Raw genomic sequence first — 19,401 nt, forward strand, 5'->3', positions numbered from 1 at the left:
GGATTCACTCAAAAATTTATTTTTTCCTTTTTCTATCAAAGGAAGCCAAACTGAATAGAACTTCCTTTCAAACAAAGTCAATCAGACTAACAGAATTAAGTGTTAATAACAGCTATAATAAATAACAGCTATCAGTCACTAAGTACTTACTATTTGTCAAGTACTACTAATAAGAATTTAAGATCTATCTTAAAACCTCACTACCATCTTTAAAGGCAGATCACCATACTTATCATTCCCATTCTACAAACTAAAAAATTGAAGCTCAGATTCAGAATTCAAACACAATTGTTAATCCAAATGCCAACTATGAATTCAAAGCGTATATTCCTAACCTACAAAGCTACATTGCCATTACAGGTAGTATTTTCAACCTATCCAAGGAACCAAGGAATCTGGGGGCTAAAAATAATTCAATTATGGAAATCCAGGTATTCAAAAAATTTTAGAAAGTCAGTGTCCTTTCCAGTTTATTTCTACACTGGAAACAATGAAACAAAGTTATTTTGTTGGGTCTTTTTTTCACCTTGTATTTTTATTTTACATACACACTTGAAATATTTCACAGTAGTTATTACTTAAGGTGACTCAGTTAACACAAGAATTCTGGCTTTGGCAAAGTTAGATTTAAGTTTCACTGTACCATTTTTTAAAATGATGTCCAGAATAAAAGGTTATTTCAGGTTAAATTTTAATATACAGACAATAAAAAATATTTGTTTCCGCATATACTGTGCTTCACAGTAACTGACATTAACATACAAAGGAATTATCTCCTTTACAAAGGCAAAAAGAAATGTTAGCTTTTCACCTGTAATACAGAGGGAAGTCAGACACACTGTAATAAAGTCCTGGGCTAGGCTAACCATTATTTAAGTAACCAAAAACCCTAAGAAGTCAAAAATTTGCCAGTACAAAATTCCAGACAAGGAAAGCTAAAAATCAGCATAAGACTATGCAAAGCTATCCATCTTATCTTTCAAACAAAAGAGGTAGATAAATTTACATTTTTTACTTAAATTCATTAATTTTTTCTGGCGATGCCACACAGCTTGTAAGATCTTACTTCTCTGACCAGGAATTGAACCCAAGCCATGCAGTGAAAGCACTGAGTCATAACCACTGACACAAATTCTAATTTTACTTTAGTGAAGACTGAAAAAAAAAAAAAGAAGTATACTCAACTTTTTCAAAGTATAATCCAGAAAAAAAAAGAGTATTGTACATAAAAAATCACTCATAACCTTTTTCTGGACATAAAAATGCATATGATTAATATAATGCGCTTTGTTCCCAAGATTAAAATCAATTTCAAACAATACTTACATTAGATACAACTGTAATAAATGCATGTGCTATCAGAAATGGTAAAGTTTCAGGAGTTCCATATTCAAAGCAGTCCTTCATAAGAGAAAGGCCATTTTTCCCACAAAACAAACATACATAACGAAGCAAATGCAATGGTACTTCTACATCCTGAAGAAAAAAAAAAAATTATTTTAAAACTTATCTGGGGTAATTTTCATTTTATTACCAGTACTGGAAAGATACTGGTCAGACACAAACTCAGACATGTATGAACAAAATAATAAAAATTTCCATAAATCTAAAAATGAAAAAAGGTAAACACTTACATTCATATCACAGAATGCCCCTAAAATGTTGCTTTCTTGGGTTGATATATCCTGATTAAGAAGAAGAAAAAAAAGGTAAATAAAATTGCATCACACTATTACATGACCATCTTTTAAAACTACAATTTTTTAAAAACCGATTTTATAAAAACTCAGATTTTACAACTACTACTCTTCATGAACAGTAGTATTCTGACTGAAGTTAATATGATTCAATTCTAAAGTATATTTTAACTCTTCTCTAAAGAAATTGTTCTATACTACATGCTATACATCATTTTGCATTCTTAAACAAAAACCTTTCCTTAACTAAGTGGGGTAGTTTTTTATACATGTTTAACTTATTAGTTAAGTGGTTTTGAAACTGTAATTCTCTAGAGGTATACTCAAAAGTTTCACAAGGTGTCTCCACAAATTAAGATTTAAACTATCTGAAAGCATCTCATCCACTGGTGGTGTGAATAAAAGGTATGATCTTTCTGAATGATAATGTTGCAGTAACCTAACATTTAAAATGCATGTTCCCTTTGACCTAGCAGTTCATCTTTTGGTTATTTATCCTAAACAACTAGTAAAGAGTATGAATAATGATGCTCAAGGCAATTATTTATAACATCTCAAAATTAGAAACAACTTTAATATCCATCAATAGGATGGCTAAATAAATGGTGACATAACCATCAAGGGTCTTATGCAGCCTTCAAAAATAGTAAGGCAAAATGGCATGAGAGATGATCTTTTTGGAATGATGAAAATGTTCTCAAATTGAAATGTGGTAACGGTTATACAACTCCATAAATTTATGAAAATAATATATACTTTAAGGAACTAATTTTTAGGGTGATTAAAGTATATCTCTAAAATACTGTTAAAATAAGGTGAATCCAAAAAAACTGAATTCCATATACACATCCATAAAAACAGAATATATTTGTTAAAAATAGAATTTATAAACATGATCTGATTTTCATAATTTTTTAAAAGCCTGAAAAAATCTGCACTAATTTCATAATTTTTTTTAGGAAAAGATGGAGAAATTGGAAGATTCAAAGCTTTTTAAACACTATTTTGTATAGTCTGAAGCTGCTACTTTCATAATCAGAAAGATATTTTCAGCTGAAAAGTTAGCTAAAGGAACCTGTTCAATTCATTGCTGTTACCCATTTTAAGTTCAACTGCTGAAATCAAGTTTGAAAACAACTGACTGAGGCATGCATAAAACTCTCAGAACACTGACAAACAATCTAAAGGGTTCTCAGAGAGGTAAACACACATCAAAATAACTGTACCAAAGAATTCGCAAGCCTCTACTACCAGGCTAAAGTTTTAAGTTATTCTTAACAAACCTTTTGTCTTAAAAAAAATTCAGAATATAAGAACTCCTGTGGTATTACTAAATATAATTCATGGACCAGATGAACCATGCTGGAATATCAGATTGGAGTAACATTTCTAGCACCTATCATGGACCAAGCGAGAAATTCTCATAACAGAACTCTATGCTGGTGTGCACAGTGTTACTCATGGACTTGGTTACAAGTATTCTGGCTCCTCAAAATATCTGTTTTACCATTTCATATTTCTACTCTGGACACACAAAGCCACTACCCTAAGGTGGTGTTATAATCTCATTTTAAGTATTATGTAGAGTTAACATGGGTTAACAAAGTTAACAAAATTCCATATAGCCAAAGCTACAGCTTTTCAAGCAGTCATGTTCAAGTGTGAGAGCTGGACCGTGAAGGCGGCCAAGCACCAAAGAACTGATGCTTTTAAATTGTGGTGTTGGAAAAGACTCTTGAGAGTCCCTTGGACAGCAAGGAGATCAAACCAGTCAATCCTAAAGGAAATCAACCCTGAATATTCATTGGAAGGACTGATGCGGAAGCTTAAGGGCCAATACTTTGACCACCTGATGCCAACACCCAACTCGTTGGAAAAAACCCTGATGCTGGGAAAGACTGAAGGCAAAAGGAGCATAGGGCAGCAGAGGATGAGATGGTTGGACAGCATCACCAATTCAATGGACATGAACTTGGGCAAACTTCCATGAGATGGTGAAACACAGGGAGGCCTAGTGTGCTACAGTACATGGCGTCACAGAGCCAGACATGACTCGGTGACTGAACAACAACAGAGGGCATGATCTCTCTTCTCTCTATAATCTTATACTCATTTCACACTGAGAAAAAAATATTAGAGCAGTAATTCATCTGCTAGAATTACCTATATTATTCAGGATTAGGGAAACAATGTCACTGGTCTCCACAAACTTTTTCTGTGAATTGTTGTTGTTCAGTTGCCCAGTCGTGTCTGACTCTTTGCAACCCCATGAACTACAGCATACCAGGCCTCTCTGTCCCTCACCATCTCCCTTACTCAAAGTTCATGTCCACTGAGTCGGTGATGCCACCCAGCCACCTCATCATCCTCTGATGCCCTTTGCTCCTTCTGACCTCAATCTTTCCCAGCCTCAGGGACTTTTCCAATGAGTCAGCTATTCGCATCTTCTGACCACAATACTGGAGTTTCAGCTTCAGCATCAGTCCTTTCAACAAGTACGCAGGGTTGATTTCCCTGAGGATTGACCGGTTGGATCTCCTTGCTGTCCAAGGGACTCTCAGGAGTCTTCTCCAGCGCCACAGTTTGAAGGCATCGATTCTTCAGCGCTCTGCCTTCTTCATGGTCCAGCTCTCACAACTGTACGAGACAACTGGGAAGACCACAGCCCTGATTACACAGACCTTTGTCAGCAGAGTAATGTCTCTGCTCTTCAACACACTGTCTAGGTTTGGCATAGCTTTCCTGCCAAGAAGCAAATGTCTTCTGATTTCACGGCTGCAGTCACCATCTGCAGTGATTTTAGGGCCCAAAGAAGAGGAAATATGTCACTACTTCCACCTTTCCCCCCTCTATTTGCCATGAAGTAAATGGGGCCGGATGCCACGATCTTAACTTTTTTTTAATATTTAGCTTTTAGCCGGCTCTTTCACGCCCCTCCTTCACCCTCAGAATTATTACTACTTATTTTAAATGACTACATCTTTCAAAATATTTTCAACTTTTATAGGAGGGAAAGAAGGATGCAGAGAGAGAGGGAGAAGGAAGAGAGACTCCAAGTTCCCATCTTATTCACTACTGACAGTGAGTTACAATAGTTACAGTGATTAGGTCTGAAACATTTGAGAAGCAATGAAGAATTAAGACCTGAATTATAGAATTCTCTCAGCAATATGCTATGCAACCCTACCAGAACTTTTAACCTCTCTAAGTCAGTCTTCTCTTATATGCAACAAGAACATTTACTAAGTTTCTAAAGGTGTCAAAACACTAACAGAGGAGCAGTGCATCTTCTCAGAGTCTTGGACAATTTGTTCCTCTTAAATAAATAAAGTAAAAGGCCTTATCAGGAAAGGATGCATAGAGCTGTATGAGGAAAAGACTAGATGAACTACCTCTTTATAAAAGATGGAATTAAACCATTAGTAAACTCTACAGTACTGCATAATAAATATTAGCTTTATGACATTTGTATGTATATAGAAACACATACATATAATTTTATAATATATATGTACACTATATCAAAGACCCTTTGAAACAGCTGGCCCTTAACATATTTAATAACATGGCCATTGGACAGAAACTAGAAATTTGAGAATACCGGTAACATCTCACTAAGATAACAGAAACTTGGGAAACAGCTATTATAAACAGAATATTAAAGATGCACATATAAATTCAATATAAAGAGATGAGAATTCTGTATAAGAATATAGAATTCTGTAAAAGGAAAGTCCTCCTTTATTTTATCCAAGGGTGGTGTTTATTAGAATTTTACCTAAAGATCATAAAGTCATTGCTTTCAACCAAGTAGTTACATGGAATGATCCTCAAAAATGGTAATAGGGCATTTCAATGCACAAGGAAAAGTACAGGGAAGGGTGACTATTCCTATTACTTGGAGATAATTTTTGAAAATCACTTTTTAAAAAATACTGACAAGGAAACTGATTTTAGGAACAAAATGACATATTTAGTATTGCTATAATTCTTATCAAGAGACTTTTTTTAACTGGACAAAAAATATTTCTGAAACATTTTGAATAAATTTCACATATTTACATCCCTAACCAAATGATTTTTAGCATCTTTCAATTATCAATGTAAGGCATTAAAAACACTCACTATTCATGTGGTGTTCTCAAGACTAAATTTTGCAGTTTTGCATGAACTGATCCCCTTTTTGTTGACCAAGGTTAACATTTTTTAGAATGATTAAGAAACATCTGATGTCAATAGAGAAGATTTATTAAAAGGTTTCTCTATGCTGCTGCTGCTGCTGCTGCTAAGTCGCTTCAGTCGTGTCCGACTCTGTGCGACCCCGTAGATGGCAGCCCACCAGGCTCCGCTGTCCCTGGGATTCTCCAGGCAAGAACACTGGAGTGGGTTGCCATTTCCTTCTCCAGTTTCTCTATGGGAAAATAACAATTAAGAATACTAGAAGAGAGAGCACCATCTGATTTATTTATGGTGAATTCTAATAGGGAAAATACCCACCTCCTGGGCTATATTTTTAGTCTCAATTCAGTGTTGAAAACATTGTCAGTAAAGAACAATTTTTTTCCAGATGAAGGAAGAAAGAGAAGTCAGTATGGAGGTTATAGAAAAAATAAGCTGGAGAAAACAGCCTTAAAAAAAAAAAAAAGGCATGTGGTAGATTTGTTAATGGCCACAACTCTACCTATTCCTGGATGTATAGAAAAACACAATGTACTTTAAAGTTTAAAATGAAACTTTACCTCTCCTCCCACTCACATACAGAATCTACTTCACACCCCTTTGATCTGAACTGTCCTGTGAACTGCTCCAATCAACAGAATATGGCAAAGTTGATGCTGTGTGATTTCCGAGGCTGAACTTTTGTAAGAGGCCTTACAGCTTCCACTTCTGCCTTCCTGGATCAATGCGAAGACTATTGTGTAAGGAAGCCAGGCTACCCTAGTAAGGAATGAGAGGCCATGCAGAGAAAAACCCAAGGAGCCCTCAGGAGCAGCCAGCACGATCAGACCTGTGAATGAGACCATCTTGGGCTTTCAAACCCATCCAACTCCCAAAATAAAGGCAACTGCATTAAGTGAGGCCATACAGAAACCAGCAAAGGAATTGCCCAGGCAAGCCATGGAATCATGAGAAATAATCACTATTGTTTTTAAGCCATTATTATAATACATTATCACATAACTTTTCAATTCCTACTATCTGGAGAAATAAATGTCATTATCTAAATAAACCTAAGATGGAAAGCCTTGTATAAATATTACTATTGGAGGAGGGAAGAAGGCAGGGGAGGAGAGAAAAAAAATCACTAGTGGAATAAGTAAAGCATCTTGAGTGCAAAAGAAAATACTATTATTTAAAACTAGAAATAACAGATAATTTGTTAAGCATTTTTTCTTTATAAAAGGAATTCCAAATTCTGTTAACCTACATTTCTAAGAATGAAATTCCATCTTCCTCTTTTTCCTCAATTGCTAGTTTTTGAAAGTCACAGGAAGTAGAGCACAGATATACATTAGCAAAGTATCTAATTTTTATGAGTTCAATTTATAAATTTTTCCTTATTAGAATTACACTGAGCAAATGTTCAACACAAGTCGCTACAGAAATGCTCTGAAGAAATCCAAAATAATTCTTATGACAATAGTGATTTTTATAATTTTCCATCAATAATGACTATCTTCATATATATTCATAAGTGAGAAATTACCAACATAACCATGACTTGGTATTACTTAAAATTCATAATACCTATTTTTACATACCTCTATAGTAGGATGAGTATTATGCTTGTAAGCAGTATATAAGGGAAACTGAATCTGAAAAATTTTTGCCACACACAGTAAGAGTTTTTCCTTCTCATCTGTACTCCACAAACTAAAAGGATCAGAGTTCTTCGAAGATTCTTCCTCAGTCAGATTACAAATTCTTGAAGAGTTTGATTTTTTTTCTATTGATTTTTGTCTTTCTGTACTTCCTTCATTACATTCTCTTTCTATATTCTGTGGTTCTTCCGCTTGATTACTCTCATCTTGCCACGTGGAATCTATGTTGATAGTTGTACAATGTTTACAAAGCTGATCTCGGAGCACTTGAACTTGGGCAATCACTAAGTTAATAAGTGCGCACACTACTTGGTTAAAAATCTCCAAATGCTTATACTCTTTGAAGCAGCACAGACATTGCCTACAAGAGAAAAAAAAAATCTTTAATCAATGCTTCCTTAAGAGGCAACAATTATATCCTTCTTAAAAAACAGTATTAAAAAAGTAAATACTCAAATATTTTTTTCAAATAATTGTATTTCCTCCCTTCTGATAGAGTAGCACTATAAAAACTTTAAAAGACAGCATCACACCAAAACTGGTACCAGTAAAAAGTCATTAGATTAGACTGACAGCTATCATCTTCAGTTTTATATTTTATCTATCCCTCCAGACTTCCCTTCCCTTGTAGCTCAGTCAGTAAGAATCTGCCTGCAGTGCAGGAGACCCGGGTTCATTCCTTGGGTTGGGAAGATCCCCTGGAAAGGGAAATGGCAACCCACTCCAGTATGTATCATTGCCTGGAAAATCTCATGGACAGAGGAGCCTGGTGGGCTGCAGTCCATGGGACTGCAAACAGTCAGGCATGACTGAGCAACTAACACTTACTTACTTATCCTTCCAAAGAACTATTTAAGAAAAAGAATTATGGCTGTTATCTTTCTTCTCTAAGTACTAAGTACTTAATGCATGCTTAATAAGTTATGAGGAAACTGACTATAATAGAATACCTTGTTAGTAAACTTGACTCATTATCTTACATAAGGGATTTTGTTGTCAACTAATAAAAAAATTTACATTTTGGGGGGAGAATGGATAAATGTGTATGTATGGCCAAATCCCTTAGGTATTCACCTGCAACTATCACAACACTGTTAATCAGCTACACCCCAATAAAAGCTTTTTTTTTTAAGTTACATTTAAAAAAAATTTGCAGGGGACTACCCTGGTAGTATGGTAGTTAAGAATCTGCCTTCAAAAGGGAGGATGCAGGTTCAATCCCTGGTTGGGGAACTAAGATCCCACATGCCACAATAAGAAGCCCCTGCACCACAATGAAGACACAGCACTGCCAACAAAAATTTTTCAATAAAAATAAGTAAATAAAAATCATTTTCTTGGGACTTTCCTGGCAGCCCAATGGTTAAGACTCTGCTTCCACTCTGGTCAGGGAACAAAGATCCCACATGCCAGCTGTGCAGTGGCCAAAAACAACAGTTTACTTGGAGGTTATTTAGAAGGACATTCCTGCCCTCTCTGGCAGATCCAAAGTGTCTAGGAATACCACACATACACACTTACTTCAGTTCCAGTGAAAAACAAGAATAAAATAAGAGTCTAATTATTACACAAAATTACAGTTCTCTTAGACATGTTCACTTAGCACAATGCCTAGCATTTTATAAATAATCAAAGGGGTCTGGTGAATCAGTAAGTAAATGATACACAAGTACCAGGTTATAATGTATCCAAAGACAGATGACAGTTAAGCGACTATCACAATTTGCATCTATTTATCAAAACAAATCAAAACTCTTATTGTACCAAAAAGATCACCAACTTCCTATATAGCCATGTAAGAATTATTTCATTTTCTCTACGTGTGGAAGATTTGAAGTATGGCCACAAATTCTTTAACACTCTTCCCTTTAAAAAGAGAAGCCCAATTTTCCTCCTCTTGAATGTGGACCGGACTTAATGACTACTGAACGGAATGTGGCAGAAATGACAATGTGTGACATCTAAGACTAGGTCATAAAAGACCTTGCTTCTGCCTTGCTCTTTTGGATCACTCACTCTGAAGGAAGCCAGCTAACACGTAAGACACTCAAGGAGTCCACAGCAAGGTCCACATGAGAAAAAACTAGCCTTCCACTAACCACCCAATTTGCCAACCATGAAAGTGAGTCAACTTGGAAATAGATCCTCCAGTCTCATGTAAGGTCATGACTACAACAGGAACCAACCAACTAAACCACCTCCAAACTCTTACTCATACAGTGATTGATGATAAATGTTTGTAATTGAGATAATAAATGTATCTCTCAGGACAATAAATGCTTGTGTGTGTTTTTGTTTTTTTTTCAATTATTTATTTGGCTGTGCCAGGACTTAGTTGCAGCATGGGGGATGTAGCTCCATGACCAGGGATCAAACCCAGGCCCCTGCATTGGGAGCACAAAGTCTTAGCCACTGGACCACCAGAGAATTCCCTATTGCTGTTTTTAAAACACTAATTTAGGAGTACTTTGTTACATAGAAATACATAAATGATACATCAGGACTATTTTCTAGATGGCAAAATGAAAGGGATTTTATCTCTAAGGCCTCCTCCAGATTTAAGTTCTATAATATTACAAATTCCTACAAGAAGAAAAATAAACACATTAATCAACATTTTTCTGAATAGCTTCTTTCTTTAGGTTTAGGAAAAACCAAGGTCAAAGGGAAGAATCACACATTTGACTATCTTTAGTGTAAATGGCATCTTGAGTTTCTCCTCAAAAAACAAACTTAAGGTCAGATTTCGGATCAGTAAAACCAAAGAGTTAGTCAAATTTACTTTAAAAATTCACCGTCAGGGATGGACCCAGAGATTATCATACTAAGTGAAGTAAATCTGACAGAGAAAGTCAAATATCATATGATAATCTCTTACATGTGAAACTTAAAAAAAAAAAAAAAAGACACAAATGAACTTATTTACAAAACACAGACTTCAAAAACGAATTTATGGTTACCAAAAAGGAAAGGTAGGGGGAGGGATAATTTAGGAACTTGGTATTAACATATATATACTACTATATATGAAACAGATTATCAACAAAGACCTACTATAGAGCACAGCGAACTCTACTCAATATTCTGTAATAACCTATAAAAGAAAAGAATCTGAAAAAGAATAGATATATGTGTAACTGAGACACTTTGCTATACACCTGAAACTAATACAATATTGTAGATCAACTATACTCCAGTATAAAATAAAGAAATAAAAAAATAAAATTTAAATTCACTATCATGATATAAGCATTAAATTGTTTAATAACTGACTAGGAAACTAATCTTAAAGTACTAAATTGATATATGAACACAGTAACAAACTGGATCTAGGTTCTTACGGATGTAAAATACACACGTTCAAGGAGAGTTGAGGATCTAAGTGAATACACAAACACACATCTTTAAAATAATTATATACTACATAAATTATACACTGTACTGCCTACTCAATTCTGAGAAGTCTAGGTATCTGAATTCTCAATTCAGCATGTCTCTCTGTATCCACACCCACAATACAAGAAGGGAAAGAAATTTAGTTTTTTAAAACAAAAACATCACTTTTTCAGTTAAGCCCAACCTGATTTTACAAATAAATTTATTTCTTCTATGTTGTAAATCACATTACAAATATACATAAGGAAAAAAATCATTAAAGAGATAATGGAAGAAAAGATGACAACAAAAAATTCTGGATGATAGAAAAGGGAGGAAAAATAAGTAACTGTGTTCCAAATAAAAAAAATTAGAAGGGGCTACAGGAGAAAACTATCAGCAACAAGATTCACCCCACAGAACAGTGGAAAAGCTCAGGACTAAAGAGCTTCAGACACGTCAGAAGGCAGAAATAAAGCATAAGAGGAAATAGAACTAAATGAAAGGTACTGATAAAACCTGCAGACTCCCATTCCAGACAGCAGGAATACTACCCCTACCTGACCCTGGAAAAGAAGAAATTCTTACTGTACATAAAATGAACAAGATAAACTCAGGAACATAAGATACTGAAAAAGGTAGGGATATAAGTAACTGAAAGTCAGAGAATTCTGTAAAATTATGACTGAATGGTGAACCTCCCTCAAGTATCCTCTGCCCAACCATCAGATTAATGTATCTCAAGGGGAAAGACTTAGAAAATGTGAACAATGCAAGAGAAAATGCCTATAATAAAGTCTGCTCAACATTTTACCACATCATACAGTACAGGCCAAAATCTGAGATGCCCCATTCACACAGAACTTGCAATCTATTTTTCAGTGGCCCTCTCTTAACCACGAAAAGATAGCCAAGGATAATAAGACCTTCCAGGAAAAACTGTGTCACTAAAAACAGATCAAAGCAAAAAATTAAAAGAAATTTAGAGGCAGTAGATAAAATGCTGCAAGAAAAAAGGTTTTAATTAATATCCTTAGAGAAACGAAAGATACTCGATTACTGAAACAACAGAACACTGTTAAAAAACGCATTCCAGTTACAAAACAGAGCCTTTTAATGTGTACAGATGTGCACTATATAGCTTTTGCTTATATACCATTCACAATTTAAAAAGAAATTAAAATTACATCAATTTGTAAAATTCAATAGAAGATCCAGAGGTATAACTGAAGAAACCTCCCAGAAAGTAGACTAGACAAAGAAAAATAATGGGGAGAAAAAGAAAAACTATCAATCAAGGATGTATAATTTCTAACTGATATTTGCAAGAAGACAGCAGAAAATACAGAGCTAAGGAAACTATGAAATAAAAATAAAATTCAGAACTGAAAACCCACCAGAACACATATCATCATGAAACTTCTCAAGCCAAGGAGGGATAAAGATCCTAAAAGCTTGCAGGGAGAGTGAAAAGAGTAACATGGAAAAGCCTCAGGAATAAAAACAGTGCATACTTCCTCAAAAGTAATCCTAGGAGATAAAATGCAATGGAATAACACTTTCAATATTCTGACAGATAGTAATTTTCTACCTAGTATTCTGTATCCAACAAAAGTTATCAATAAAAGTAAGGGCAGAAGAGACATTTCTTTTTTAGGCCACAAAGGTCTAAAAACCATTTATCTCCCATGTAATTTTTCTCAGACAACATGTCATCCAAACAAAACAAAGAAGTAAACTAATAAAGAGGGCATGCAGTCCATGAAACCAGCGATCCAATACAATAGAAAAGCAAAAGAAGTTTCAAGGATGATCTAAAGAGAAGATAGCTGTTTCAATAACCCTAATGAGAAATCAATACAGACTGGAGTAGGAAGATGAAGTCCAAAGGAGAAGAAGGGAAGGAAAGAAATAACAGATGACTTACTGATGTGTAAAATGTGAAAACTAGTACTGGGCTAGGGCTGTAGATTCGGGGGGAGATTAAACGATTCCCACCCAGAAAGTTAATCAAATGAAAAACAAGCCAGTAAACTCTATGAAACAAACAATAACAAAAGAAAAACAATTTCTATCTTTTAAGATATAAAGTGAATCACAGACTCTTTTTTGGCAATCACTGAGCAATTATTTTCATTTTTAGAACTACCTCAAGAACTGACATAACTATATTGAGAGGATGGGGAAGGTTAAGTGGGTGAAACAGTTATGCATCAGAAAAGGAAGTTCACAAATTATATCTAAAATTAATAAAGCAATAGCAATATGATTTAACATAACTAAAATATAATTACTATTTATAAGTTAATATCAAAACCAACATTTTAAAGAGTTGAAAACAGAAATGGGACTGAGGAGACAGGAGACAATGGACTTTTTTATAGGCCTTTTCCTCCCATTTTATTTTTTAAACTCTACACATATTGCTTTGTCATAATCATAATGTCAAAATCATACATTACCTTTGACTACCTGAGCTTAACCTATTTTCTTCTCAGTCCTACCCCTATTACTACCAGCCTGATAAAGACTTTATTACTTAGGTAGAATTTTGAGCTGCCTATGTGAGTGGAGTACGCTTACACTTAAGAACACAGAATGATAAAAATTTCTAAATGATAACATAAAATGCATGTGTGCTCAGTCACTTCAACCATATATGAATCTTTGTGACCCTATGAACTGTAGCCCACCAGGCTTCCTCTATCCATGGGATTCTCCAGGTAAGAATCCTGGAGTGGGCTGCCATTTCTTACTCCAGGGAATCTTCTCAACCCAGGGATCGAACCCATGTCTCCTGCATTACAAGCCGATTCTTTATCCACTAAGCCACTTGGGAAGCCCACAACATAAAATATGTAGCATTAATTAATATAATAAAAATAATAACTACACATTCATGCAGAAGCTATATGTCAAAATTAAATTATTTCAACCTGGATTCCATAATTTGATCTAACAAATATTCCAATGGATCTAACATTTTCCTGGCCTGGTACTGCTAAACATGAGAAAGAACTGTTCATCCACAGTATCCAACCTTAGCAAAAGCTTATTTATGAGCTAATTTCTGAAAAGCACTATTTTGAATAGTGGTCAGTATCAATATCCCACTGGCCACATTTCCTAATACCAAAATAAAGACTAAACTCTTAAACAGTGGAGAATATACATGAACCTATTCAAAAGCAGTAGTATCTAAAACCATTCTTAAACAGTTTAAAAATAAAGCTGTTTAAAACAATGAAAATAAGCAACAGCCTCAAATATTTATTAACTAACAAATGAAAAGTAAGAAAGGTACAGTTTTTAGCCTGAAAATACAAAGAATCACCCCCTACCTAGCACTCAAAATGGGAGAAGGCAATGGCACCCCACTCTAGTACTCTTGCCTGGAAAATCCCATGGATGGAGAAGCCTGGTAGGCTGCAGTCCATGGGGTCGCTAAGAGTCAGACACGACTGAGCGACTTCCCTTTCACTTTTCACTTTCATGCGTTGGAGAAGGAAATGGCAACCCACTCCAGTGTTCTTGCCTGGAGAATCCCAGGGACGGAGGAGCCTGGTGGGCTTCCATCTATGGGGTCGCACAGAGTCGGACACGACTAAAGTGATTTAGCAGCAGCACTCAGAACTCTTTCAGGGGAGAAATAAGATTAGAAAGTAGACTGGCAGGAGACAATGAGGAAACCTGAATGGCTACTAAAGCATCTGCAAGATATAAACATAATAAGCCTATTTTATAATAGGCTTTAAACGAGTCAAAAAAAAAAAAGAACTGGCAGTAATTCCAACAAGAAGGACTTTGCCTTGTAGGAGCAAATGTCTTCATCATTAATGACATTTCCTTTCAGATTCATATATGCTCTTTTCCAAATTTATATTCTTAAACTTATTCTAATATTCTCTCCCCTTTCTCAGAGAATTCATTTTATTTCCCATTTCATTCCAATTTCCCATTCCAACAGTGATAAAATAATGATAATCTGTTAAAGTAACATACATAACTTCTTAAATCTTACAAAGAAGTGACAGCTATATTACTGTGATAAAGTAATTAAAAATGATTACAAAATAAGGATGACATAGTCATTCTGCTGTGCACCTGAAACTACCACAACATTGTTAACTGATTATATTCCAATATAAAACAGTTTAAAAAAAAATGATATAGAGACTGATCACAGTTCACATGAAAAAAGTCAGATTATAAAAGATACAGTTTTATAATCACATTTTTGTAAAACTTTAAACTGTACTGTTTCCAATCTTACACCAAGGTTATGCCAAAAAAATTTACCAGTTGTTAAGCTGGGTGATGGCATATTTTTCTTTTAAACTTTGACCTTCTGTATTTTCTAAAAAGATTTTCACAGTAAATATATCCTTTAAACAGGAGAAAATTTATAAAATATTAATGGCTTAGCAATTTCTATAAATATTAAACTTTTAACATACTGCATTTTCAAGTGAACATTCTCCACCTATTTCCTGGCCAATCAATATATCAGAAAAATGATTCTTCATCACTGATAATCTTTTGAAAGTTAACACTTTTCTCCCAGAAAATCTATAAAGAACATTTTGTATGAGATGTCATGGGTCCATCTGTGCACTAAGGTACATTGAGGGACCTTTCTTGGTCATGAGCCACCAAGTTAAGAACTTCTTTTGTAAATTAACTGTGTCTTATTAGTAGCCAATTATCCCCTACAAGAATCATAATCTTAACCTAAGCAACAATATTTTTTGATGCCCTAGAGAGAAATAGGAGCAGGAGGGCAGAGCAGGGGAATAGGCAACAACTTTTACTATACAGCACTGCGATCCAACTGGATATTTTATTGTCACTTCTCTCTTCTATCAGTATGAACGATTAAAAGTGTAATATTCTACTTTTTGGTACTTTTTACTATCAGCTAAAAACTATTGCTACTTATCAACATGTGAACAGCATTATAGATATGACAAACTGTTTTCCAATTTGACATTTCATTCTTTAGCTTATGTACCCCTTCAACATACATTTCATTTTCTAAAATAAGTTTTAACAATTTTAATTAAAATAGGTGTTTAATTAAGTTCCTTTGTTTAGATACTGTACTAAGTATCTTGTTTCTTCAAACCCATGAAGACAGTAGTAGCTTTATTATTACTCATTTCACAAATAAAGAAGTAAGAGTTTACAGAAGTTAGCTAATTTGTCATAATCACCTAGTACACAGGTGATGGAGGACTGGAAGCCACATCTACCCAGCTCCAAGGCCACACTCTTAACCACTATATTCTGGAACAGCATCAGATAAAAGGCAGAATCTCTACAGTGAAAGCTACAAATTACTGCCTAAAACTGTACATATCAAAATTTCATTTATATTTTCATTCCCAATCCACAGACTCCAAGTTAAAGCTTCCTGATAAAAGGATTAAGAGTATACATCCAGGATAAATGTGAAATAGGAAAGGACTCATTCAGCTCCACTGATAACTAGTGGTGAGGCGCCAGGAAAAGGGTAATTCTCTGAATTTCATTTTATTTAGTGGCGCACTTATAAATCCTGAAATCAGGAATAAGATTTTATCCCAGTAAATAACATGTTGCTACCGAGCTGTAGTTCCAATAAATTCAAAATTATGACTCAAATGCATCATTTCTCAGCAAATACTTTAGATTGTTAATGTTAATTTTAAACCATTAACATATTAGTATTACGAAATATCCAATCATCTATCCTACCCATAATGAAAGGGACAAACAGCAAGCACAGATAAACTTAAGTCAAAAGAAACTCAGGTCAATGAGACTCAGAAAAGAAATGCCCAATAATAATGGCACTTATGTTTTAAAATCTACAATCTTTTTAGAACAAATACAAGCACCGCTTTATTGACAAGAGAGAAAGAGAAAACGCAGGATAAAGGGATGTTACTGTAGAGCAAATGCTATTTGAAATTAAACTATTCTGATAAACTCCATGATCAGTCTGTTACCTCACGACATTCACCTATGTTATTACTGTATTTAACGTGTTCATTAATCACTGCACACAATGCTTCAAACATTTTCTTTTCCCAAAAAATTTCAGAAGAGCTAAGAATCTTTAAACAAATAGGTACATAAGTAAACAAATTTTTTAGCTATGACCAGCTAAACTCATGTCAAGGAACAGTAATTTGCAAATCCCTGCTAAACACTGGTTATATTAATGACTGTTCTGTAAAATTTTATTCTTTCTATATATATATATGAAATGTAAAAATTAACCTAATATACATAATTATTATGGAAGGAACAAATAGAAAGTAGCTTCCAGAACGGTCAAAGTGTCCTCTACTATAATACTGTTTTAAAAGATTAAGCTTGTTATAGATCTCTAGCTATGACATAATGATTGTTCAATCTCTCAAAATAACTATTTTTTACCATTCCAGTCAATTCCATGTTTCTAAGTAATGACAGAATCATTCCCATATTTCTAAACAATTCATGTTTTAAAAACAAAACCATGAATGATCCCAAGAATAACTGGAGAAGATTTAATATTGATAAACTGTGATTTAATGACAAAAGGTAACCAAAACCCTAAAGAAAAAATTTGATGACAATGTTAATTTAAAATACAACAAGGGGGAATTCCCTGGTGGTCTAGTACTTGAGCTTCCACTGCAGGGGTATAGGTTCAATCCCTGGTCAGGGAACTAAGATTCCATAAGCCCTGCGGCCTGGCCTAAATGAATAAATGAAGCTTTTCAAAAAAAAAAAGAATGTAACTAAAAATTCCCTGGCGATCCAGTGGTTAGAACTCCATGCTTTCACTGCCAAGAGTGAAAGTCAATCCCTGGTTGGGGAACTAAGATAATATAAGCGACGTGGGTGTGACCAAAAAAAACAAAAAATTAAAATATAAAGTAAAATACAACTCACAAAGTTAGTCTTCAAAGTACTTAAAGACGCATACCTCTGTGTCCAGGAATTGATATAAGCAAATATTTTGAGAGTATGTTCCTTTCTGAGCTGCAGTCCATCACCACCTTCTATATCGGATACTGAAAGAAAGTAGAAAAAGTAACTTTTAAATTATGAATAAACAATGCTAAACCAATATTAAAGTCAACAGGGACTTCCCTGGCAGTCCAATGGCTAAGACTCCATGCTCCCACTGCAGGGTACACACGTTCAATCCCTGGTTGGGGAACTAAGATCCTGCATGCTATACACAGTAGCCGGGAAAAAAAAAAGCCAATACTTAAAAAAAAAAAAAAAAAACTAGACTTACAGATATTTCACGTAATCTGCTTTTGCTTTCACTAAAGAAAATAGATCTGTTTAATTAATGACTAATATGATACTTTGTCCACAAAGTCTCAGAAAAACTCAGAAATTAGAAACACTGAGTACTTCTAAAAGGAGGAATATAAATGAGGCTAAAAAATAGTAGAGTCTTATTAAGAAGGAGTTAGACAAACCCCCATACCCTTGACTGCCCTCCCACCCCACCCACCTTTGTGGCACACACGTGCACACACACACACACACACACAGGACCTCCAAAAGTTTCTCTGGAGATGCTGAACCAGAGAGAGCTGGGTCTGGAACATTCAGATAGCTGAAAGCCAAGAGTTTCATATTGAAAACATTTAATCTCTCTGTACAGGCATTCCCTACTGTGTCATGTAAACATTGCTATGAATCCTCACATAATATAAAATCTTGCAATAAAGAAAATGAGACTAACAATAAAATGTTACCAGCAGACTACTTACAACCTGTGAAACCATAACCAGAGCACTGATAAAAGCAGTAACTAGTCTGATTTAAGCTTTTTTACAAAATACAAGCACAGTTAAACCTATTGACATTTGTGCTAACTAGTGTCAATCAACATTCTTCAGCTTTAAACCATGAGGTTCATGCTTCATCTTTTGATATGAAGGTGCTTGAGGGCATTCAATTCTAACAAAGATCATTTCCAAAAAATTAAAGATCGAATGTAATAATTCTCATGAATCTATCATTTTTTTATGACTGCATCGCCACACAGCTCTACAAAGTAGAAAATACAGGAGTTCTTGAAGGCAATAAAGCAATCACATGCACAAGAAGGCATTTTTGAGGAATGTCAGCTTTGTTACTCTTTTTTCATATACTACTAGAGTCTTGTCTTTAATCACAAGAAACCTTGCATGAATCACTATAAAACAATGTAATGGTGGAAAATCTCTTATGAACTAGTAAGATGTTCCATTATACTAACATCCTTCCACTACTTACCAACTGTGTATGGCTTAACTTTCATTTGTAAAAATAAAAACCTCTCCCTGTTCTAGATCAGACTATATACCTTTGACTGTATGGGTCACAATAAACTGTGTGGATCACAATAAACAATAAACAAATAAATATCAGACCACCTGACCTGCGTCCTGAGAAATCTGTATGCAGGTCAAGAAGCAACAGTTAGAACTGGACATGAAACAACAGACTGGTTCCGAGTCAGGAAAGGAGTA

General features: G+C 34.7%; 1 protein-coding gene across 5 annotated transcripts in view; it reads right to left on the reverse strand.

Moving 5' to 3' along the window:
- The window catches only part of USP34 (ubiquitin specific peptidase 34), a 224,607-nt gene that overhangs the window by 165,181 nt on the left and 40,025 nt on the right, over positions 1–19,401 (reverse strand). For all 5 annotated transcript variants that reach the window (XR_006269446.1, XM_043468840.1, XM_043468843.1 and 2 more), the window contains exons 2-5: positions 17,853–17,940; positions 7,460–7,880; positions 1,635–1,685; positions 1,327–1,476 (exon numbers count right to left, since the gene is read on the reverse strand). Coding sequence is in view for 4 of the 5 variants with exons in the window: in XM_043468840.1 (XP_043324775.1) it covers positions 1,327–1,476; positions 1,635–1,685; positions 7,460–7,880; positions 17,853–17,940 (710 nt within the window). In the remaining variant the exon portion in view is untranslated. The remainder of the gene's footprint in view (positions 1–1,326; positions 1,477–1,634; positions 1,686–7,459; positions 7,881–17,852; positions 17,941–19,401) is intronic.

This window comes from Cervus canadensis, chromosome 5 (genome assembly GCF_019320065.1).
Source record: "Cervus canadensis isolate Bull #8, Minnesota chromosome 5, ASM1932006v1, whole genome shotgun sequence".
Taxonomy (NCBI): Eukaryota; Metazoa; Chordata; class Mammalia; order Artiodactyla; family Cervidae; genus Cervus; species Cervus canadensis.